Source organism: Hyaena hyaena, unplaced genomic scaffold, assembly GCF_003009895.1.
Source record: "Hyaena hyaena isolate Hyena2069 unplaced genomic scaffold, ASM300989v1 scaffold_406, whole genome shotgun sequence".
Taxonomy (NCBI): Eukaryota; Metazoa; Chordata; class Mammalia; order Carnivora; family Hyaenidae; genus Hyaena; species Hyaena hyaena.
This window is the reverse complement of record NW_024081038.1, coordinates 993,737-1,012,654: the sequence shown is the minus strand read 5'-3', so window position 1 is coordinate 1,012,654 and position 18,918 is coordinate 993,737. Positions and strand designations below refer to the sequence as shown.

The window sequence follows — 18,918 nt, the reverse complement described above, 5'->3', positions numbered from 1 at the left end:
GGGGCAGAGTCAGAGAGGGAGACACAGAATCTGAAAGAGGCTCCAGGCTCTGAGCTGTCAGCACAGAGCCTGACATGGGGCTCGAACTCAGGAATGGTGAGATCGTGACCTGAGCTGAAGTCGGACGCTTAACTGACTGAGCCACCCAGGCGCCCCTATTTACTTTTATTTTAAAGAGAGAGAACATGCATGAATGGGGAAGAGGGGCAGAGGTTGAGGGAGAGAATCTTAAGCAGGGCTCAGTCTCATGACCCTGGGATCATAACCTGAGCTGAAATCAAGAGTTGGACACTCAACCAACCAACTAAGTGACACAGGTCACACACACATACCCCACCCCACCCTGTCTTGTTTTTATCTTTTCTCTTTTTAAGGAGAGATAAGCATTTGAACAGAATGTTTTAATGCAAATCCCCAGAAGTTTTCTCTTAACTGGAGAAGATTGTAACAATAGAGGAAAACTTTTTCAACTCTCTTCTGACCTCTTCTTAAAATACCCTGTACATCTAGGTCCTTGGCTTTTGTTTGTTCACCTCTTTTAAGTGTATCTATTTATTTTGAGAGAGTGTGGAAGGGTCAGAGAGAGACAGAGAGAAAGAGAAAATCCCAAGCAGGCTCCACACCATCAGTATAGAGCCTTATGTGGGGCTGAAACTCACCAACTGTGAGATCATGACCTGCTCCAAAGCGTGACACATAACTGAATGAGCCACCCAGGCACCCTTAGGTCCTTGATTTTTATTTTATTTTATTTTATTTTTATTAATAAAAAAATTTTAATGTTTATTCAGTTTTGTGAGAGAGACAGAGAGCAAGCAAGGGAGGGGCAGAGAGAAAGGGAGACACAGAATCTGAAACAGGCTCCAGGTTCTGAGCAGTCAGCACAGAACCTGACACGGGGCTTGAATTCACGACCCACAAGATCATTACCTGAGCTGAAGTTGGACACCTAGTTGACTGAGCCACCCAGCTGCCCCAGGTCCTTGGTTTCTAATGAAGAGTGCCCATCAGAGTCACTTTTGGAGGGTTATTTTTGTTCACTTTTTGTTTAAAAAAAATTTTTTTTTTAATGTTTATTTATTTTTGAGAGAGAGAGACAGAGCATGAGCAGCAGAGGAGGGACAGAGAGAGGGAGACACAGACTCTGAAGCAGGCTCCAGGCTGCCTGGAAGGGCTGGAACCCACAGACCATGAGATCATGACCTGAGCTGAAGTCAAGTTGGACGCTTAACTAACTGAGCCACCCAGGCGCCTGTTTTTTTTTTGTTGTTGTTTGTTGTTTTTTTGTTTAAAGAACATATTTTCTGTCCTAGAACTATGGAATTAGAATCCCAGGTTGGAACATGAACATGTCTATTTTGAAAACCCTTCCCAGGTCATTGTGAAGTGCTCTCCTAAATAAGGACCATCTGTCTCAGTGACTGTAGAACATATGGTCACTGGAAAGAGTTGAACACCTTAATTCTTACGATTTTACTTTCATTTCTATCTCCTAATCACTAGTTACCTTTGCACCTTTGCAGTCCTTTTGGTATTATTTAGCACTCTTTTTTTTTTTTTTAACCATCAACATCTATAAATAACTTTATTCAAAAGTCACGCCTCTTTCACTTTTTAAAAAAATGTTTTGGGGCGCCTGGGTGGCTTAGTCGGTTAGGTGTCCGACTTTCGCTTAGGTCATGATCTCGCGGTTCGTGGGTTCTAGCCCCGCATCGGGCTCTGTGCTGACTGCCAGCTCAGAGCCTGGAGCCTGTTTCAGTCTGTGACTCCCTCTCTCTCTGACCCTCCCCTGCTCGCGCTGTCTCTCTCTCTCTCTCTCCTAGAAGTAAATAAAACATTAAAAAAAAAAAACAGTTAAAAAATGTTTTTATGTTTTTTATTTATTATTGAGACAGAGAGAAACAGAGCATGAGTGGGGGAGGGGGGGAGAGAGAGAGGGAGACACAGAATCTGAAAGAGCTCCAGGCGCTGAGCTGTCAGCACAGAGCCCCATGTGGGGCTCGAACCCACGAACCACGAGATCATGACCGTAGCCGAAGTTAGATGCTTAACCAACTGAGCCACCCAGGTGCCCCCCACTTTTTTTTTTTTTAACCTGGGGCAATGAATACAATATCTGTGGCTTAATTTTAAGTCTGTAATTTGTGGTATGATGGACTTTTGAAAAAATCATTTTCAGAGAAGACCAGTGATTCTATTCAAATGCAGAATGTTAAGAAATATTAAAATCCTTTTTCATTGGGTAACCCAATTAAGATTTTGTTTTGACCCTGGATTTTGCTTTTTCAGATACTGGTTTTGGTACTACTAGTGGAGGGGCTTTTGGAACATCTGCATTTGGTTCTAGCAACAATACTGGAGGCCTCTTTGGAAATTCACAGACCAAACCAGGTAGGGGTTTTACTTAGAATACAGTTGGTTTATTTGTAGCTGATACAGGACTTCATATAGTGGTTCCAATTCATCTATTTAACTGTTTTTCCCCCTCTCGATCTCTCCAGGAGGATTATTTGGTACTAACTCATTTAGTCAGCCAGCTACTTCTACAAGCACTGGCTTTGGGTTTGGCACATCAACAGGAACATCAAATAGCTTGTTTGGAACTGCAAGTACAGGGACCAGTCTCTTCTCATCCCAAAACAATGCCTTTGCACAAAATAAACCAACTGGCTTTGGAAGTAAGTAGGACATCATTGGACTTTTGCATCTAACAATATGATTTGCTTATTGAATATACCCTTTCTTCTTCTTTTGCCTGTATTCATTTACCTCCTTTCTCCACCAAATGGCAAAAACATGGGGAGAGGAAATCTTCAAAATGTATTGTAAAGTTTAATAGGCTGGAAATGAGGGAGGTGGGTACATCCCCCAAGAGTGGAAATCTGAGAAGCACTATTATTTAAGGGATATGCAGAGGAAGAGTCTCCTGATACAGAATGACCAGAGATTGTATGAAAAGCCGGGTCAGAGTAATGTCATAGGTGTTAGGAGAATTTCAAGGAGTTATACATGTAGTCAGCCACACTGTGCTGCAGAGGCACCTCCTTGCCTCTGTTTCACATTTGTTATAAGAGACAAATTTGTTATAAATGACAAATACTGGGTATGACATGGTTTTTCTTCCGTTCCTTATCCATGGCAGATGTTTTTAATTGATGGTTTCTTTCTAAGTCTAAATGTGGCCTGGGGATACTTCTCCACACAGCCACTACTAGTTGAACAGGTGTGCTCTGTGAGTTGATGCATTCCCAGCACAAAAGTATAGCAGAATGAATGTTAGCCAGCTATCAATATTTCGCAAAGGGAAGGTTGTAGGGTATTGAAATAGTTAATGATGACAATGTACAATGGAATCTAAAGTTCTTATTCAAAAGAGATGTGCCTGTTTACCTTATACCATACATCAGGACATGTTTGTAGTAAAGAGTTTGCCAGTGAGAAGTTACATTCCTCTCAGATTGGTAATTAGGATGTGATAATTTTGTTTACTGACATTTCTGGCACCCTTTGTACAACTTCTTGAAACTAATATCTCTTACTTTGAAAAATATATTAGATAACAGTTAAATTCACTTTTATGGAATTTTTTGAAACTCGGCTTTTTGGAAAAGTAATGTAATCAGGATTTATTCTGTAAAATTATCAAGATGCCTAATAATTTTTCTAAATTACTTTTCTGGGCAAAATTTTGTATTAACCTGTTTGTCCTAATAGAACCATTTGTATGTTTTGAAATTTTTGGTTTTGTGTAGGGGTTTGTACTAATGTAATATGTATTACGTAAATAAAATATACTGTGACCCTTGTTGATATCTGTTGTGATATTTTCAGAAAGATGGGTTTATTCAGCATGTAGTCTTAACAAGGAAGGAAAAATGAAATAAAATTTGTGATGAAATAGTTATTTTTTTTTCTCACTTGTCTTCCAAATTTACCCAAGAAGAGCTTTATAGACATTTAGCTGACAAAGGGATTTAGACTTTGTTTCACTTCAAAATTTTGAGCCTAGAATTATGTCCATGTCTATATGAAATGTCTGAAGATACTTACTAGGGCAATTTGAAAGATAGAAAATTTGAGGATGTGAAAGTAATGCTGCTATAGTGCTACAGCCCAATTCAAAGTCTTAAAGATTCTTAAATTCTTAACTGTTGCCGTCTTATTTTTCTTTCTAATTTACAGATTTTGGAACAAGTACCAGCAGTGGGGGACTTTTTGGTACTACAAATACCACCTCCAATCCTTTTGGTAGTACATCTGGCTCCCTCTTTGGGCCGAGTAGTTTTACAGCTGCTCCGACTGGGACTACAATTAAGTTTAATGTAAGTATTTTTTCCTCCAGTCTTTGTAGAATATATGACTCTCCCATTTGTATATCTCTTTGCAAGATGAATCATAAAATTTCTCCTTTTTCCAGTTCTGCACAGCTTAGTCTCACTCTTTTAAGATATGTTAAGAACAAAGTCTGTAAATAGTGATATAATAAATAGGAAAAGTTATGAAACATAAATCTAGATTATGTGTATTTGAATTATGTGTATTGAATCATAATTCAATTTGTTAATTATTAATTCATTAATAATTATTAATACATTAACCCAATCAAAAAATTTTACTGTTTTATTTATTTCTGAGAAAGAGAGAGACAGTGTGAGCAGGGGAGGGTCAGAGACAGAGGGTCAGAATCCGAAACAGGCTTCAATCTCTGAGCTAGCTGTCAGCACAGAGCCCGATGTGGGACTCGAACCCATGAACCGTGAGATCATAACCTGAGCCGGTCAGACGCTTAAGCCGCTGAGCCACCCAGGTGCCCCAACCCAATCAAATTTATATTCACAAGGTTGATTACAGTAGGTAGTAATGATGTTGAACTTGTATTTATTGCATTCATAACTTGGCTCTAAAGGAATGGCTGAATGCTCAACCATTATTATTGAAAATAGGGACTTTTTAAGGAGTTTTACGGAATAACTCATAAATATTCTGTGTGCCAATGAAAAATAAAACTTGTTGATGAAGTGGCAAAATGGGGCAGTAGAGTTTTATGTTTTCTTTGGCTTTTTTAAGAGGACTTGGGCAGAGGTTTAGAATGGAAGATTTGTTTATAAAAATGTATGGGATATTACTTGATATAAGATACAATTTGATGTGATTGGTTAGGAGATACTTAGGATAGGCTGGAGGTGCAGTTTGCCTAAAGAAACTCTGGTGAAAGTAGGTCTTGACTTAACTTCTTGTTAAAACATACTCCAGGAAATGAAAAATTTCTCAGGCAAAGTGGTAAAGTCATGATACTGAATTTAGAAACCTAAATTTTATAAATAATAGGGAAAAATACTGTGTGCTGTTTCATGGAAAGTGTAATAATTGAGAAAACTGACAATACTAGTAGAAATGTTTGGTTATATATTATGCCTTTTTCTCTTAAGATTGTAGGGGGGAAAACCAGGCTTCCATGTTTCTTAAATGCAACAACATTTATAAAGCAGGCACTTTGAAAGAAAGAAGAAAGAAATATATAAAATAAGGCAGACACTTTAGAGCAGAGTAGGAGATAGAACTCAGAGATTCAGGTTTAAATGTACATGTTGGTAAATTGGGTGAAGTTTTTCTTATGCCTACAGTATTAAGTATATGTTAGTTTATAATCAAATGGCTTGGTTATGGGCTTAATATCTGTGATAACTATTACTGAGATTGATTTATTTAGTTAGATAACCTTGTAGGGAGAGGGGAGATAAGAAACACAGTGTATTTAATTAAGCAACCTTGAAATTTTCATTTAGCAAAAGACCTATAAAACTAGATAGTATGGAGAGTTCAGTGGTTGAAGAATTGTGTCTATGAGAGTAGGATTTAAAGTTTGGACTTAGACATTTGCTTTAGACTTTCAAATTTGCCTTTATGTTCCTTTACAGCCTCCAACTGGTACAGATACTATGGTTAAAGCTGGAGTTAGCACTAACATCAGTACCAAGCACCAGTGTATTACTGCTATGAAAGAATATGAAAGCAAGTCTCTAGAGGTCAGTAAAATGCAATATTGAATATCAGCCCAGCCTTATTCTATTGGAAAGCAACTTTTACAAATATTTTTGGTATTTCTAGGATCAGTGGTTCACACTGGGTTTATGTAAAAGACTTACAACTAAATTTTTTTAAGTAAGCTCTGTGCCCAGTGTGGGGCTTGAAGTTACAGCCCTGACCAAGATCAAGAGCCACATGCTCTACTGACTGAGCCACCAAGGTGCTCCACCACCAAATAATTTTTAAAAATTAATGTATTATCTATACATATCTTGTTTTAGGAAGGGCAATATTCATCTTGTTTGTACTGGTATAGTTCTGTTAGTAGTCCATTGTGATTGTATGTTCATATTACACTGGGCAATGTGTGTGTATGTGACATCCACATGATTTTAGTAAACTCATGCAAAGTCATAAGTGTATAACATAGTAAGTTTTCACCAAGTGAGCAGACCTATGGTACCAGGATCCAGATCAAGTCACTGAGCATTAGCAGCATTCCTGATGTCCTGCCTGTGTCCTGTCTCCCTAGGCATGACTCCTTCCTCCCTCCAAAGCTAACTACTGTTGTGACAGCCCATGTTTTGCTCAGTTTGAACTTTATATAGATGGAATCTTTCATTATGTACTAAGTCTGCTTTTCCACATTATGAGATTTATCCATGGCGTTGCATGAAGTTACAGTTAGTCCATCCATACTATGACGTGGTAGTGTGTTGTATATTTGAGTGTCATCCCTAATTGTAGCTGTTGGTTCCTCTGCAACCCATACCATACTTGATTGATTGGAGTATAAAGAAACACCCTGGCTTGTGAGATAGAACTGTTAAACTTTATACCTTTTTTACCTAATTTTCTGAAACCTCTCATCCCAGTCCAGAATCCTTGATCTTTCTAGCTCATTTTTTAATTTTTGGGATGGGAGTAGATACATTATATAGCATTGTACTAAAAGGAACTATTGCTGTTTCTAAAAGAAAATTAAAATTAAGTTATGGTTGGTCCTTTGGCCTGTGGTTTTAGTAAATATGGTATGGATTTTAGTGTCCACTCTACACTGTTGAAAGTGTTTTTCTGTAATGATGATAAGTTAATGTTCTGTAGTTCTCTTTTTTTTTTTGTTATGGGTCCTCTGTGAACATGGACATTGAATCCTGTGTGAACATGGACATTGAATTCTAAATTTAAATATTTAGTTTCCTAAAAAAAATTTTTTTGGCTGCATATTAAGATTGGAAGTCTGCTTTTTCTTCCTCTAGGAACTTCGTTTAGAGGATTATCAGGCTAACCGGAAAGGCCCGCAGAACCAGGTGGGAGCAGGTACCACAGCTGGCTTGTTTGGGTCTTCTCCAGCAACTTCCAGTGCAACAGGACTCTTCAGCTCCTCTACTACTAACTCAGGCTTTGCATATGGTCAGAACAAAACAGCCTTTGGAACTAGTAAGCATTTGGCATCATATTGAGGAGGGACACGCAACTAAAAGTAAAACATAATTGTCATCTTTTGATAAATGCTATGGAGAAAAATAATTCAGGGATGTCGGAGGAATAGAGTATCTGATATATAGGTGGGGATGGAGAGATATACAGTAAGTGGAGATGGTTAAAAAGGGCCTCAGTGATAAGGTAACATTTGGAAGGTGACCTATCTGAAGGTGGTGAAGGATAAAGCTATACAGATTTCTGGGGGAACAGCATTCCAGCCAGAGGAAGCTATAAGTCTAAAAACCCTGAGTTTTTTCCATAGAAATGAGGATCAAGGAGGGGAAAGTATTAAGGGATATAGGGACTATATTTTATAGTACATTGCGGGTCATTGTCAAGATTTGAATTTTTATTTGAGTTAGGAAGCCATTAAAAGTTTTAGAAAGAGAAGTCATGTGATTATGAGTGAAGGATATTCTAAAGGCTGCTATATTAAGAATAGATTGTGGTAGCTACACTCGTGAGTATAGCATAATTTAGAGATTTTTCCAGTCACTGTGTTGTACACCTGAAACTAATATAACATTGAGTTTCAACTTCAAAAATTCAAGAAAAAGATTGTTAAGGGTGAGAGGGTGAAAACAAATGAATTAGAAAAGCTATTGCTTCATTTACATGAGAGATGTTGGTGACTTGGCCCAGGAGATGGAGGTGGTAAACATGTCAGATGCTAGACCCATTATGAATATAGAACTGATGAAATTTGCTGTTTGCTTTTATGTGGGATGTGAAAGAGGGAAGTCTACGATGATGACTAAATTACCTTATGAAAATATTACTTTGGTACAGGTAATACATATGTATGATAAAAAGATTACAAGACACAAAAAAGTCTATAACTTATACTAAGGTATCTTATTTGCTTCCCCTAGCTACTATTTTCCCTCCCTAGAAACAAGCGAAAGTTGGACTTTTTCGTGACCTTTTACAGAGATTTTTACATATCTACGAATCTACAGATAAATACATGTTTAAGTGACATTTAACATTCATTTCAGTCTTGGTATTCTGTGATGTAGTTTAGCCACATATTCATTATTGAGTACAGTGTATCCTATGCTGGAAATAGAAAGCCTCTGTTCTCAATAAAAATTTAATCTAACAACATCAAAATACACATATAGATTCTGAGTTTAGTATGATATCTTGTAAATGGAAGAAAGTTTTGAACTCAAAATGAAGATTACTTAGCTCAGCCAGGGTTCTTGAGGTCAGAGTATTGTAGGAATTAACATCTGAACTAAATGACCTAGGTGGAAAAGGATGGGAAGTGAAATGGTTATCTCTTTTGAGTAGTGAATGAAATTTTCCTACATCATTTAGATGTGTAATCAAGAATATTAATGCTGTTGCATTCATACTGTATTGTATTAATGCTGTTCTATCCATATTGTAACTGAATAATGTGAGATTTGAGGGATTTTTTTTCTCCATTTATTTTCACCTTATTTCTTTTTTCTGAAAGGTACAACTGGATTTGGAACAAATCCGGGTGGTCTGTTTGGACAACAGAATCAGCAGACTTCTAGCCTCTTCAGTAAACCATTTGGCCAGGCCACAACCACCCAGAACACTGGCTTTTCCTTTGGTAATACCAGCACACTAGGACAGCCAAGCACCAATAGCATGGTAAGGGAACAGGTCCTTTTTTTTTTTTTTTTTTTTTTTTAATTAAAAAAGTTTTTAAAACATTTGTTTATTTTTGAGAGAGACAGAGCATGAGCAGGGGAGGGACAGAGAGAGGGGAAGACATAGAATCCGAAGCAGGTGCCAGGCTCTGAGCTGTCAGCACAGAGCCCAATGCGGGGCTCAAACTCACAAACCGCGAGATCATGGCCTGAGCTGAAGTTGGTTGCCTAACCGACTGAGTCACTTCAGTGTCCCAGGAAACAGGTCTTTAATTAACTCCAGATCTTATTCAGAGAGCTAAGCAATGAGGCTTCTAATCATGTTAAAGTAGCAAGTTTTACCTCTACTGTAGTTCTTAAGAGTTGATGGTATATAGAAAGGAAAGAGCAAAATGTAAATAATTAAAACCTGGATTCTAGTCCAGGCTCTACTCCCTCCTCATTGAGGGGCTGTTGAGCCAAGTCACTTATTCTTTCCAAGCATATTTCCTTATCACTAGAAGCTGCTTCATGTGCTAGAATTGGCCACTAAAGGTTATACCTTAGGACATTGGCTCTATCCATTCTATGGAGTATAGCAAAAAATACTTACACATTACTGTCTGTATTTCAGCATATTCTCTGTTTGTTTCCTTACGTGGAGTTAGGCAAAGATGTGTAGATCATTAAAATAAATAAGAGAGCACTAAAACTGAGAGCCATATTGGATAATTGCTATTTCTGTGCAAAAAGCAAAAGAGAAAGTCTGAGTCATTACCAGTTTCTGTATTTTTTTTTTTTTATTTAGTTTGAGAGAGAGTGCATGTGCATTGGGCAGAGGCAGAGAGAGAGGGAGGATGAGAGAGAGACACAGAGCATGGTCAGGAGAGAGGCAGAGAGAGAGGGAGACAGAATCCAAAGTAGGCTCCAGGCTCTGCGTTGTCAACACAGAGCACAACGCGGGGCTTGAACTCAAGAACTGCGAAGATCATGACCTGAGCCAAAGTTGGACTCTTAACTGACTGAGCTACAAGGCGCGCCCCTCACACCCCAAAAATCTTACAAATACTGGTAAACCAAATTCAGCAACGTGTAAAAGATGACAATCATGATTCAGTGGGATTCATTCCAGAAGGTTGATTCAACATAGGAAAATTAATCAACATAATAAACAAAACCACATGATCACTTCAGTAGGTGCAGAAAAAGCATTTGACACCCTTTCATGATAAAGACATTCAACAAAGATAGAAAGGAACCCAAGCCAACTCATCTTTGACAAATCAAGAAAGAATATCCAGTGGAGTATTCTGTTATATTTTGTTTTCAGTGTTATAATCCTGTTATTTCTTAGAGCATAAGAGTTAGTATAAAGTCTTATTCTGCTGGCTAGGACATTGGAACTCATCAGGGTTAGATGTAGATATGAATTTCTGGTCCTGTCACTCAGGAGCTATGACATCTTGGGCAATTTTTTAACTTTCTTGAGTGTGTGTGTGTGTGTGTGTGTGTGTGTGTGTGTGTATGTGTATGTGTATGTGTATGTTTAATGGCCCTGCTCGGCAGGGTTGTTGTGAAAAAAAAATGCTTTATGTATTTAGCATAGTATCTGTCCTATAAACTTTTTAAAAATGGCAACTGTTATTAATCTAAGACTCTTAAAACTGACTGTTGTAGGATATCTTTTAATGTAGATTACCTTTTGCAGGGTTTATTTGGAGTAACCCAAGCCTCACAGCCTGGAGGTCTTTTTGGGACAGCCACAAACACCAGCACTGGGACAGCATTTGGAACAGGAACAGGTCTCTTTGGGCAGCCCAATACTGGATTTGGTGCTGTCGGTTCGGTAGGTTTCTACAGTTGATCTAATTTGAAGATACGAATAAATTTGTTAAATGAATTTCCAAGAAAGATTTAACTATTTTTCAAATATTTTTATTGGGTATAAGACTTGATGCTAATAGTAATTAAAAGCTATTTGGTACAAAAATAGGTAACTTTAGTAGGTTAATTTTCCAGTTATAAGTTCCTTTTTAAACATCTTTGCCTCTTCTGTGCCTTACTTCTGATAGCACGATATCACTCCAGTTGGTTAAATTGTTGAGTCTAAATTGAAGTGCTTTCATTTTTAAGTCAGGTAATTTTTAATTCCTATACTCTATTCTCTGTTTGGGGTGATAGGTTGGTATGATTGAGAGTTAAGAATTCCAAGTTGCTAAAGCTGTTGGTAATCTCATGATTCTCATGCAGCTGGAGGCTTAACTGGATTATGTTCCCTGTTCAGTCATTTAAGTAAACAACTATTTAGGAGTACACTTAACCTAAGAATAATAGTAAATTCTGTATTGCCACTTAAACTATGTGAGAATGGATATAGAACAGCCAATCTGTATTATTTACCTATTTAAAAAAGCTTTGAACATGCTGTTGTGTATAAATAGAAAAAAAAAAGAAAAAAATCTCAAAACATGATTTTCAGGGAAATTGAAATCTCTTATTTCTTAACTTTTCTTTGGGTAGCTAATTGAGATGAGAAATTGAGAAAATTATATAATGCTTTAAAAAGTTCTTAGTAACCAATTATTGAGATATAATCCTAATGCCATATAATTTGCCCTTTTAAACTTTATAATTGAGTGGTTTTTAGTATACCAGCAGATTGTGGAACTATCACCATAGTCAATTTTAGGACATACTCATCACCTTAATAAAAAGAAACCTCATACCTATTAATAGTCACTTCTCATTTGCCCTCCAATTAACCTCAAGCCAGTGGTCTACAGATTTATCTAGTCTGGACATTTCATACACATGGAATCACATAATATGTAGTTTTTTGTGACCACGTTTACTTAGCATAACGTTTTAAAGGCTCATCCATATCCTAGTATGTTTAAATTTTTTATTGTAACTATTTCTGCTGGCAAATTAAATACATGAACATTTCTGTTACCAGGTTACAAAAATTCTTTATTTATTTTCTTTGCCCCACTGAAATATTGTGTTTGCTGAAGGGTTGCCGTTAACTTCTCAGGCTAGAAGCATGCTCTGTAAAGTCCATCTTGCTCAGATTAGTATATTTTTCTGATAGTCTTTATTCATCATCCTCCTACTTTTTCATAAAAGTTATGACATTCTTCTCTCACTTCACACCCAGTCCAGTATACCTGAGGTAACCTCTGTTTACTGTTTGAAGTGTGTCTTTATAGTACTTAAGATTTTCCTGTATTTTGTTCTTTTTAGACCCTGTTTGGAAATAACAAGCTTACTACATTTGGAACCAGCACAACCAGTGCTCCTTCATTTGGTACAACCAGTGGCGGGCTCTTTGGTAACAAACCAACCCTGACTTTAGGAACCAATACAAACACTTCCAATTTTGGTACATATAAAAAAGCAGGTTTGACTCTTTTAAAGTTACACTGACTATACCACACATCATTCTCCTGATTCATATGATTGGGAATATTAAAAAATTCTCAGGTAAGCTGTGGCTTGATGTGAGGTACCAGAGGAGAAGGTTTAATATCATGGACATGGGTTGACATACTTAGAAAGCATATAAATTGCATTACCTCATTATTAGTCTCCTAACTCCCTGCTTTGGATAAAATGGGCCTTTCAACACGTGAACACATGCAGTATTACCTTGTAGAAGTTGCTTTTCCAATGGATATAGAATTTTTTTCAAAATAAGGAAGTACATTTCCTTTGGATTACCCCACCAATAGTTGAAAAACCATAAATGAAACACATTCAGTTGAGATAACATATTCTGTGTTTGTTTGTTTTTTTTTAAGTTTATTTTGAGAGAGACAGCACGAGCAGGGGAGGGGCAGAGAGAGAGAGGGAGAAAGAGAGAATCGCAAGCAGACTCTGCGCTGCCAGCACAGAGCCAGATAGGGCTCAAACTCATAAAACTATGAGATCATGACCTGAGCTGCAACCAAGATTTGGATGCTTAACCAACTCAGCCAACCAAAAGCCTTGAGATAACATTCTTTTAGGCCAGGTTTCAAATGGAGAAGTAGTATACAAATTTGTTGATTTTTTTTTTTTTTTAAAGGTTTTTATTGTTATTTTTGTTTTGATTTTTTTTTGTGTTTTTGAGATTTCATGATTCTTATTGGAAGTTAAAACTTTCCTTCAGCTGCAAAAGTTTATTTTTGAATATGTATTCATTATAGAAAAATTAGAAAATAAAATAAATAAAAGATAAGATTGAATAATGATTAAAATACAGCCCTAAACTACTTTTCACAGATAATGCTGGAAAAATGAGAGTTGTTTAATAGAACATTATTGTAAATGTCTTCTGTAACTACCTAATTAAGTTTTTAATCAAATTTTTAACAAATTATTAACATAATTTGTGTTAGATAAGGAAAATTAATTTCATGACTAAGGGAAATACTAGTTTAAATATCTGTTAAGGATTTTACTACCAGATAACATCACTAGGCACTGGGGATACTTAGTGGGAGATGAGTGAAAAGACATGATCAGTGGACCACTTGGCTGGCTCATTTGAAAGAGCATGCCACTCTTCATCTCAGAGTCTTTAGTTTGAGCTTGAATCCACAAACCGTGAGATCATGACCTGAGCTGAAATCAAGAGTTGGACGCTTAACCAACGGAGCCACCCAGGCGCCCCTAGACCAGTTGTTTCTTAGTCATCTCATCCTAAAAGATTTTAATACCGCATATGCATTGTGTATCTGTTTATGTACTATGGCCCTTTGAAGGGCCATAAACCATTGTATATCTGTGATTCATTTAACCCCTCAAGAGCCACTTTTCCCTTCCTTTGAAAATACATGTTTTTTTGTAGCATGCTTCGTGTTCAGAAACATTGTTTTTATCTGCTTATATAGGCTAAAATGATGAAATGGGCTGGACTTCTGAAATACACTTGATGTTCTTCCTTGGTTGCAGATTTCTGATCTGTTTGGAGATTTTTTGTTGTTGTTGTTGGATAAATATACATATGTATTTCTGTTCAACGGCATAAAAATGAAGTATTTCATTTTTATCTAAAATGCCTCACTAACTTTTGTGATGAACCTGAATTGTCCTAATTTTTTTTCTTTTTTAATCCCCAGTGTTGATCTAGTGCCTGGCATAGCATAGGTGCTCACTAAAACTTGGTTAAATGACTTAAAGGATGAACAAATGGGCCCTAAGAGTAATGATTCCCTCTGAGTCAGATGGGGATTGTGAGGTAGCTTTGTCCTATTCTTGGGTGAATTTAAATTTCCGTACCACCCTTGAGAGATCCAGATCTACTGATACTCTTCTTGTCTTGGGAAGCTGTCAGCTTTGAGTTTGTGGGCATAAGAATCTTCTGACTTGGAAATAAGCCATGTAACAAATCTGGAAATGGAATAATATAATATAGAGATTTAGAGTGTTGCTAAATTTTTGTTGGTCACACATTATCCATTATGGGGTTTTGTTTTATTCTGATGCTGGCGAATCCACAGAGTTAAAAGTTGGCATACCTAAAAAAAATTGGGATACATACTGCTACAATTGGTATTGCAAGATCCTTAAGTCATTCTTTAGAATCATCAGCCCATTTTCTTAATAAATATTCCTGGCAGGGACAAGCTTAAGATTAAGTGAGTATGAGATAGTGTCTGAATTTCTGAATGAATGGAGGAATAGAATTGTTTCAGGAGAGGAATTACAGACAGAATGTTTATACATTGGAGCAAAGGTTTAAAAAAGTCGATTCTTTGTGTAATAATGAGATGATGCTGGGCAATATGTCAGTGATTCTTCCATGCTGTATGGTTAAGTGGACAGTTAAGGAGCTATTTGAATACTTAAATATCTTTTTCCTTTAAGCTTATTTTTCTAAATTGAGGTATCATTGAAATATAACATTAGTTTCTGGGATAAGGATTTGATAGTTGCATATATTGTGAAATGATCACTGTAATAAGTCTAGTTAATAGTTAACATCTGTCACCATATATACATTTTTTTTTATGATGAGAATGTTTAGGATCTACTAGTTTAGCAACTTTCATATGTATTAACTGTAGTCACCATACTGTATATTACCTCCCCATGACTTATTTTATAACTGTAAGTTTTTACCTTTTGATCCCCTTTTACCCTTTTTGCCCATCTTCCATTCCTTGCTTCTGGCAACTACCAATCTATTGTCTGCATCTGTAAGCTCATCTTTTGTTTTATGAGATTACACATACAATTGAGATCATGCAGTTTTGTCTTTCTCTGAATGGCTTATTTACTTAGCAGAATGCTTTCAGATTCCATCCATGTTTTCACAGATGGCAATGTTTCATTCTCCTTTATGGCTGAATAAAGGAGAATGAATACAATAAATTCCATTGTATGTAGATACCACATCTTTATCCATTTATCCATCAGTGGATACTAGGACTGTTTTCAGTATTTTGGCTATTGTAAAAAATTTTTTTACATTCATTATTTATTTTGAGAGGGAGAGAGAGAATGCATGTGCAAGTGGGAGATGGGCAGAGAGAGGGAGAGAGAGAATCCCAAGCAGGCTTGTGCTATCAGTGCAGAGCCCAGCACAGGGTTCAGACTCACAAACCTTAAAAGATCATGACCTGAGCTGAAACCAAGAGTCAGATGCTTAACCAACTGAGTCACGCAGCCCTTATTGTGGTTTTGATTTGCATTTCCCTGATGATTAATGATGTTGAGCATCCTTTCATATGTCTTTGGTCCATCTGTATGTCTTTGGAAAAATGTCTATTCAGATCCTCTGACCATTTTTAAATTAGATTATTTCTTTGCTATCGTGGTGAGTTCTTTATATATTTTGGATATTAACCTATTAACAGATGTATGGTTTGCAAATATTTTCTCTCATTCAGTAGTCTGCTTTTTCATTTTGTTGATGGTTTCCTTTGTTGTACAGAAACTTTTTAAATTTGATACAGTGCCTGTTGTATATTTCTGCCTTTGTTGTCCTTGCTTTTGGTGTCATACCCAAAAAGTCATTGCCATGACAAATGTTACATGGGAGCTCATGGGCTATATTGTCTTCTGGGGTTTTATTTTCAGGTCTTGCAGTTCAAGTATTTAATTTTTGTGTATGGTGTAAGATTGTGGTCCAGTTTCATTCTTTTGCTGTCCAGTTTTTCTAGCACCATTTATTGGAGAGACTGTCCTTCCCTATTGTATATTCTTGGGTCCTTTGTTGTAAATTAATTAACCATTAATCATCTTTAATTTTAATTTAAAAATTGTTTTTGAAATAACAGTTGATCAACATTTGTCAGTAAGAATCTGAGGAAATGTGTGGTATAAACAGTGTAAGTTGGGACTTATTTCCCTCATGTGGGTTTGAGGTAGTTCACAAGTATCTTATTTTCTGCTGTTTATGGGGATGGAAGATCCTTTCCAGTTAAATTTTAACTCAAAACAAAAAAGAATATTTCCAAGAATGTTTTTTCTTTTTTCTTTTTCTTTAAAATAAAAAACTGATTGTGTTTGAGTAGTAGTACTCTTTTGTGGCATAGCTATTAATTAGCACAGTTGAAGAAAAATAATGAATATATGAATTAAATTTATTAGATTATGTCAGATTACCTGCATTTCTTTAAAATTTTTTATTTTGAGAAAAAGAGCACGTGAGCAAGGGAGGAGCAGAAAGAGGGGGAGAGAGAATCTTAAGTAGGCTCTGTGTGGAGCCCGACACGGGGCTTGATCATGAGATCATGACTTGAGTCAAAATCAGGATTTGAATGCTTTACTGACTGAGCCACTGAGGCACCCCTGATGATATGTATTTCTTTTTTTTTTTTTTTCCTTTTTTCTTTTTTTAATATTTATTTTGAAAGAGAGAGAGAGAAAGATCAAGAGTGGGGAAGGGGCAGAGAGAGAAGGAGACACAATCTGAAGCAGGCTCCAGGCTCTGAGCTATCTGCACAGAGCCCGGCACTGGGCTCGAACTCAAGAACCGCGAGATCATGACCTGAGCTGAATTTGGATGCTCAACCAATTGAGCCACTCAGGCACCCCGATCACATGTATTTCTAAGTAACATTAGAAATACATTTTCAAACTGTTTAAATTCTTCGACTTTTTTCCTGGTCATTTTCTATTGTAATAATAATCTAAATGTTGGCATGGCTAAGTATATAATATTCTTAGTTGGTGATAGTGTCATATAATCCAAGATATTCTTTACTAAGACCATTCTCTCTTAGAGGTGTTCCCCTCCATGATATCTTTTAAAAATACTTCAAGTGTTTCATGAACAAGGTTTGATTGATTTTTGTTTCCTCTTATGAAAAGAGATTAATGATAGGGGTGCTTCGCTGGCTTAGTTTGATGGAACATACAATTTTTAAAAAATATTTTTAACATTTATTTATTCTTGAGAGACAAGAGAGACAGTGTGTGTGGGGGAGGAGCAGAGAGAGACAGGGAGACACACACAATCCGAAGCAGATGGAGCATACAATTCTTGATCTCAGGGTTGTGAGTTAGAGCCCCATGTTGAGTGTAGAGATTACTTAAAATCTTTATGAAGAAAACCAAGAGATGAATGCTATATTCATTAGCTGTTTGTTGATAGTTCTGTCCAAAAGGAGTACAGAAACTTTGTGGATGTATCTGAACAAAAGGAAAATAATGGCAGTAATGCAGTATAGGTTTCTTTTGGGGAAACCTGTGGATTTTCAAGGGGAATCCTAGGATTTTCTCTAAAAGATTGGACATATTGAAGGAAGATGGTATAGTTATCCATCATCTCTGATAATCAAACAATTCAACCCATTGAAAGTTATTTATACATTAGTCTTTTTAATATCAGCTCGCTGAGTCCTTGAGTGCTCCTGTGAATTGAGTTGAGTATGACACCATTAAAGTTCCTCATGTGTGATCAGCCAGCCACACATTACTGCCCATGCAGGATTCATCTGTTCAAAACCAAAGCTACTGTAGAAATTTTTATAAATTTCCATTAGTAAGAACCTTTAGATTCAGTAAAGTGTATTTGTTGACTACCTTATTTTTTTTAATATGTGTTGTTGTTGTTGTTGTTGTTTTAAGTTAATTAATCTGTAGACCCAATATGGGACTCAAACTCAAAACCTTGAAGCCTTTGACATCAAGAACTACATGCTCTACCATCTGAGCCAGCCAGGTGCCCTGTCTTATTTTTAGTGAAAATTGGAGGGAATTTATTTATCTTCCATTAATTAAACATGAAAAATAAGTTTGAGTCTTAACAAAGGGAATGTATATGCTCAAGCACAATCACTTTGCTTTAATATTTCAAGTCTGAAATATAATTAAGTAAATAGGAAGATCTGGGGGTCTGTTTACAGGCATTGAAATGAAAAATTTTTAAAAAAGGTTAAATTAGCCTACCATTTAGGATTTCTGAATATTATTAACTGACAGATACAAAGTGTAGGGTCAGATTGCCTTTTTAAAAATTCCCTTCTACAGGAAATTTGAGAGTTGTGTTAAAAGTACAGTCCACTCATTCTTTTATCCTTCTAGGTTTTGGCACAAATACCAGTGGGAGTAGTATTTTCGGAAGTAAACCAGGACCTGGGACTCTGGGAACTGGACTTGGTGCAGGATTTGGAACAGGTAAGGAACTGTACCACAGGATTTAGTAAGTGACACAATTTGGCTAATTGTTGAAACTTAAGACAACTGTGTTTTATCTTATACCTGGAAATAAGGGGTGTAGGTTTGCATTTTCTCAAATAGACTTATAAAACATTCTCAGCATTTATGCTTTATCAGGTTTTAGAACATTTGGACATTTATCTTAGAG

At 36.5% G+C, this 18,918-nt stretch overlaps 1 protein-coding gene across 1 annotated transcript in view; it reads left to right on the top strand.

Moving 5' to 3' along the window:
- NUP98 (nucleoporin 98 and 96 precursor) overlaps positions 1-18,918 on the top strand; it is a 115,235-nt gene that overhangs the window by 18,957 nt on the left and 77,360 nt on the right. The window contains exons 3-11 of the mRNA XM_039252054.1: positions 2,290-2,391; positions 2,502-2,678; positions 4,183-4,322; positions 5,919-6,026; positions 7,287-7,467; positions 8,978-9,141; positions 10,828-10,965; positions 12,363-12,450; positions 18,636-18,728. Coding sequence (XP_039107985.1) covers positions 2,290-2,391; positions 2,502-2,678; positions 4,183-4,322; positions 5,919-6,026; positions 7,287-7,467; positions 8,978-9,141; positions 10,828-10,965; positions 12,363-12,450; positions 18,636-18,728 — 1,191 coding nt within the window. The remainder of the gene's footprint in view (positions 1-2,289; positions 2,392-2,501; positions 2,679-4,182; positions 4,323-5,918; positions 6,027-7,286; positions 7,468-8,977; positions 9,142-10,827; positions 10,966-12,362; positions 12,451-18,635; positions 18,729-18,918) is intronic.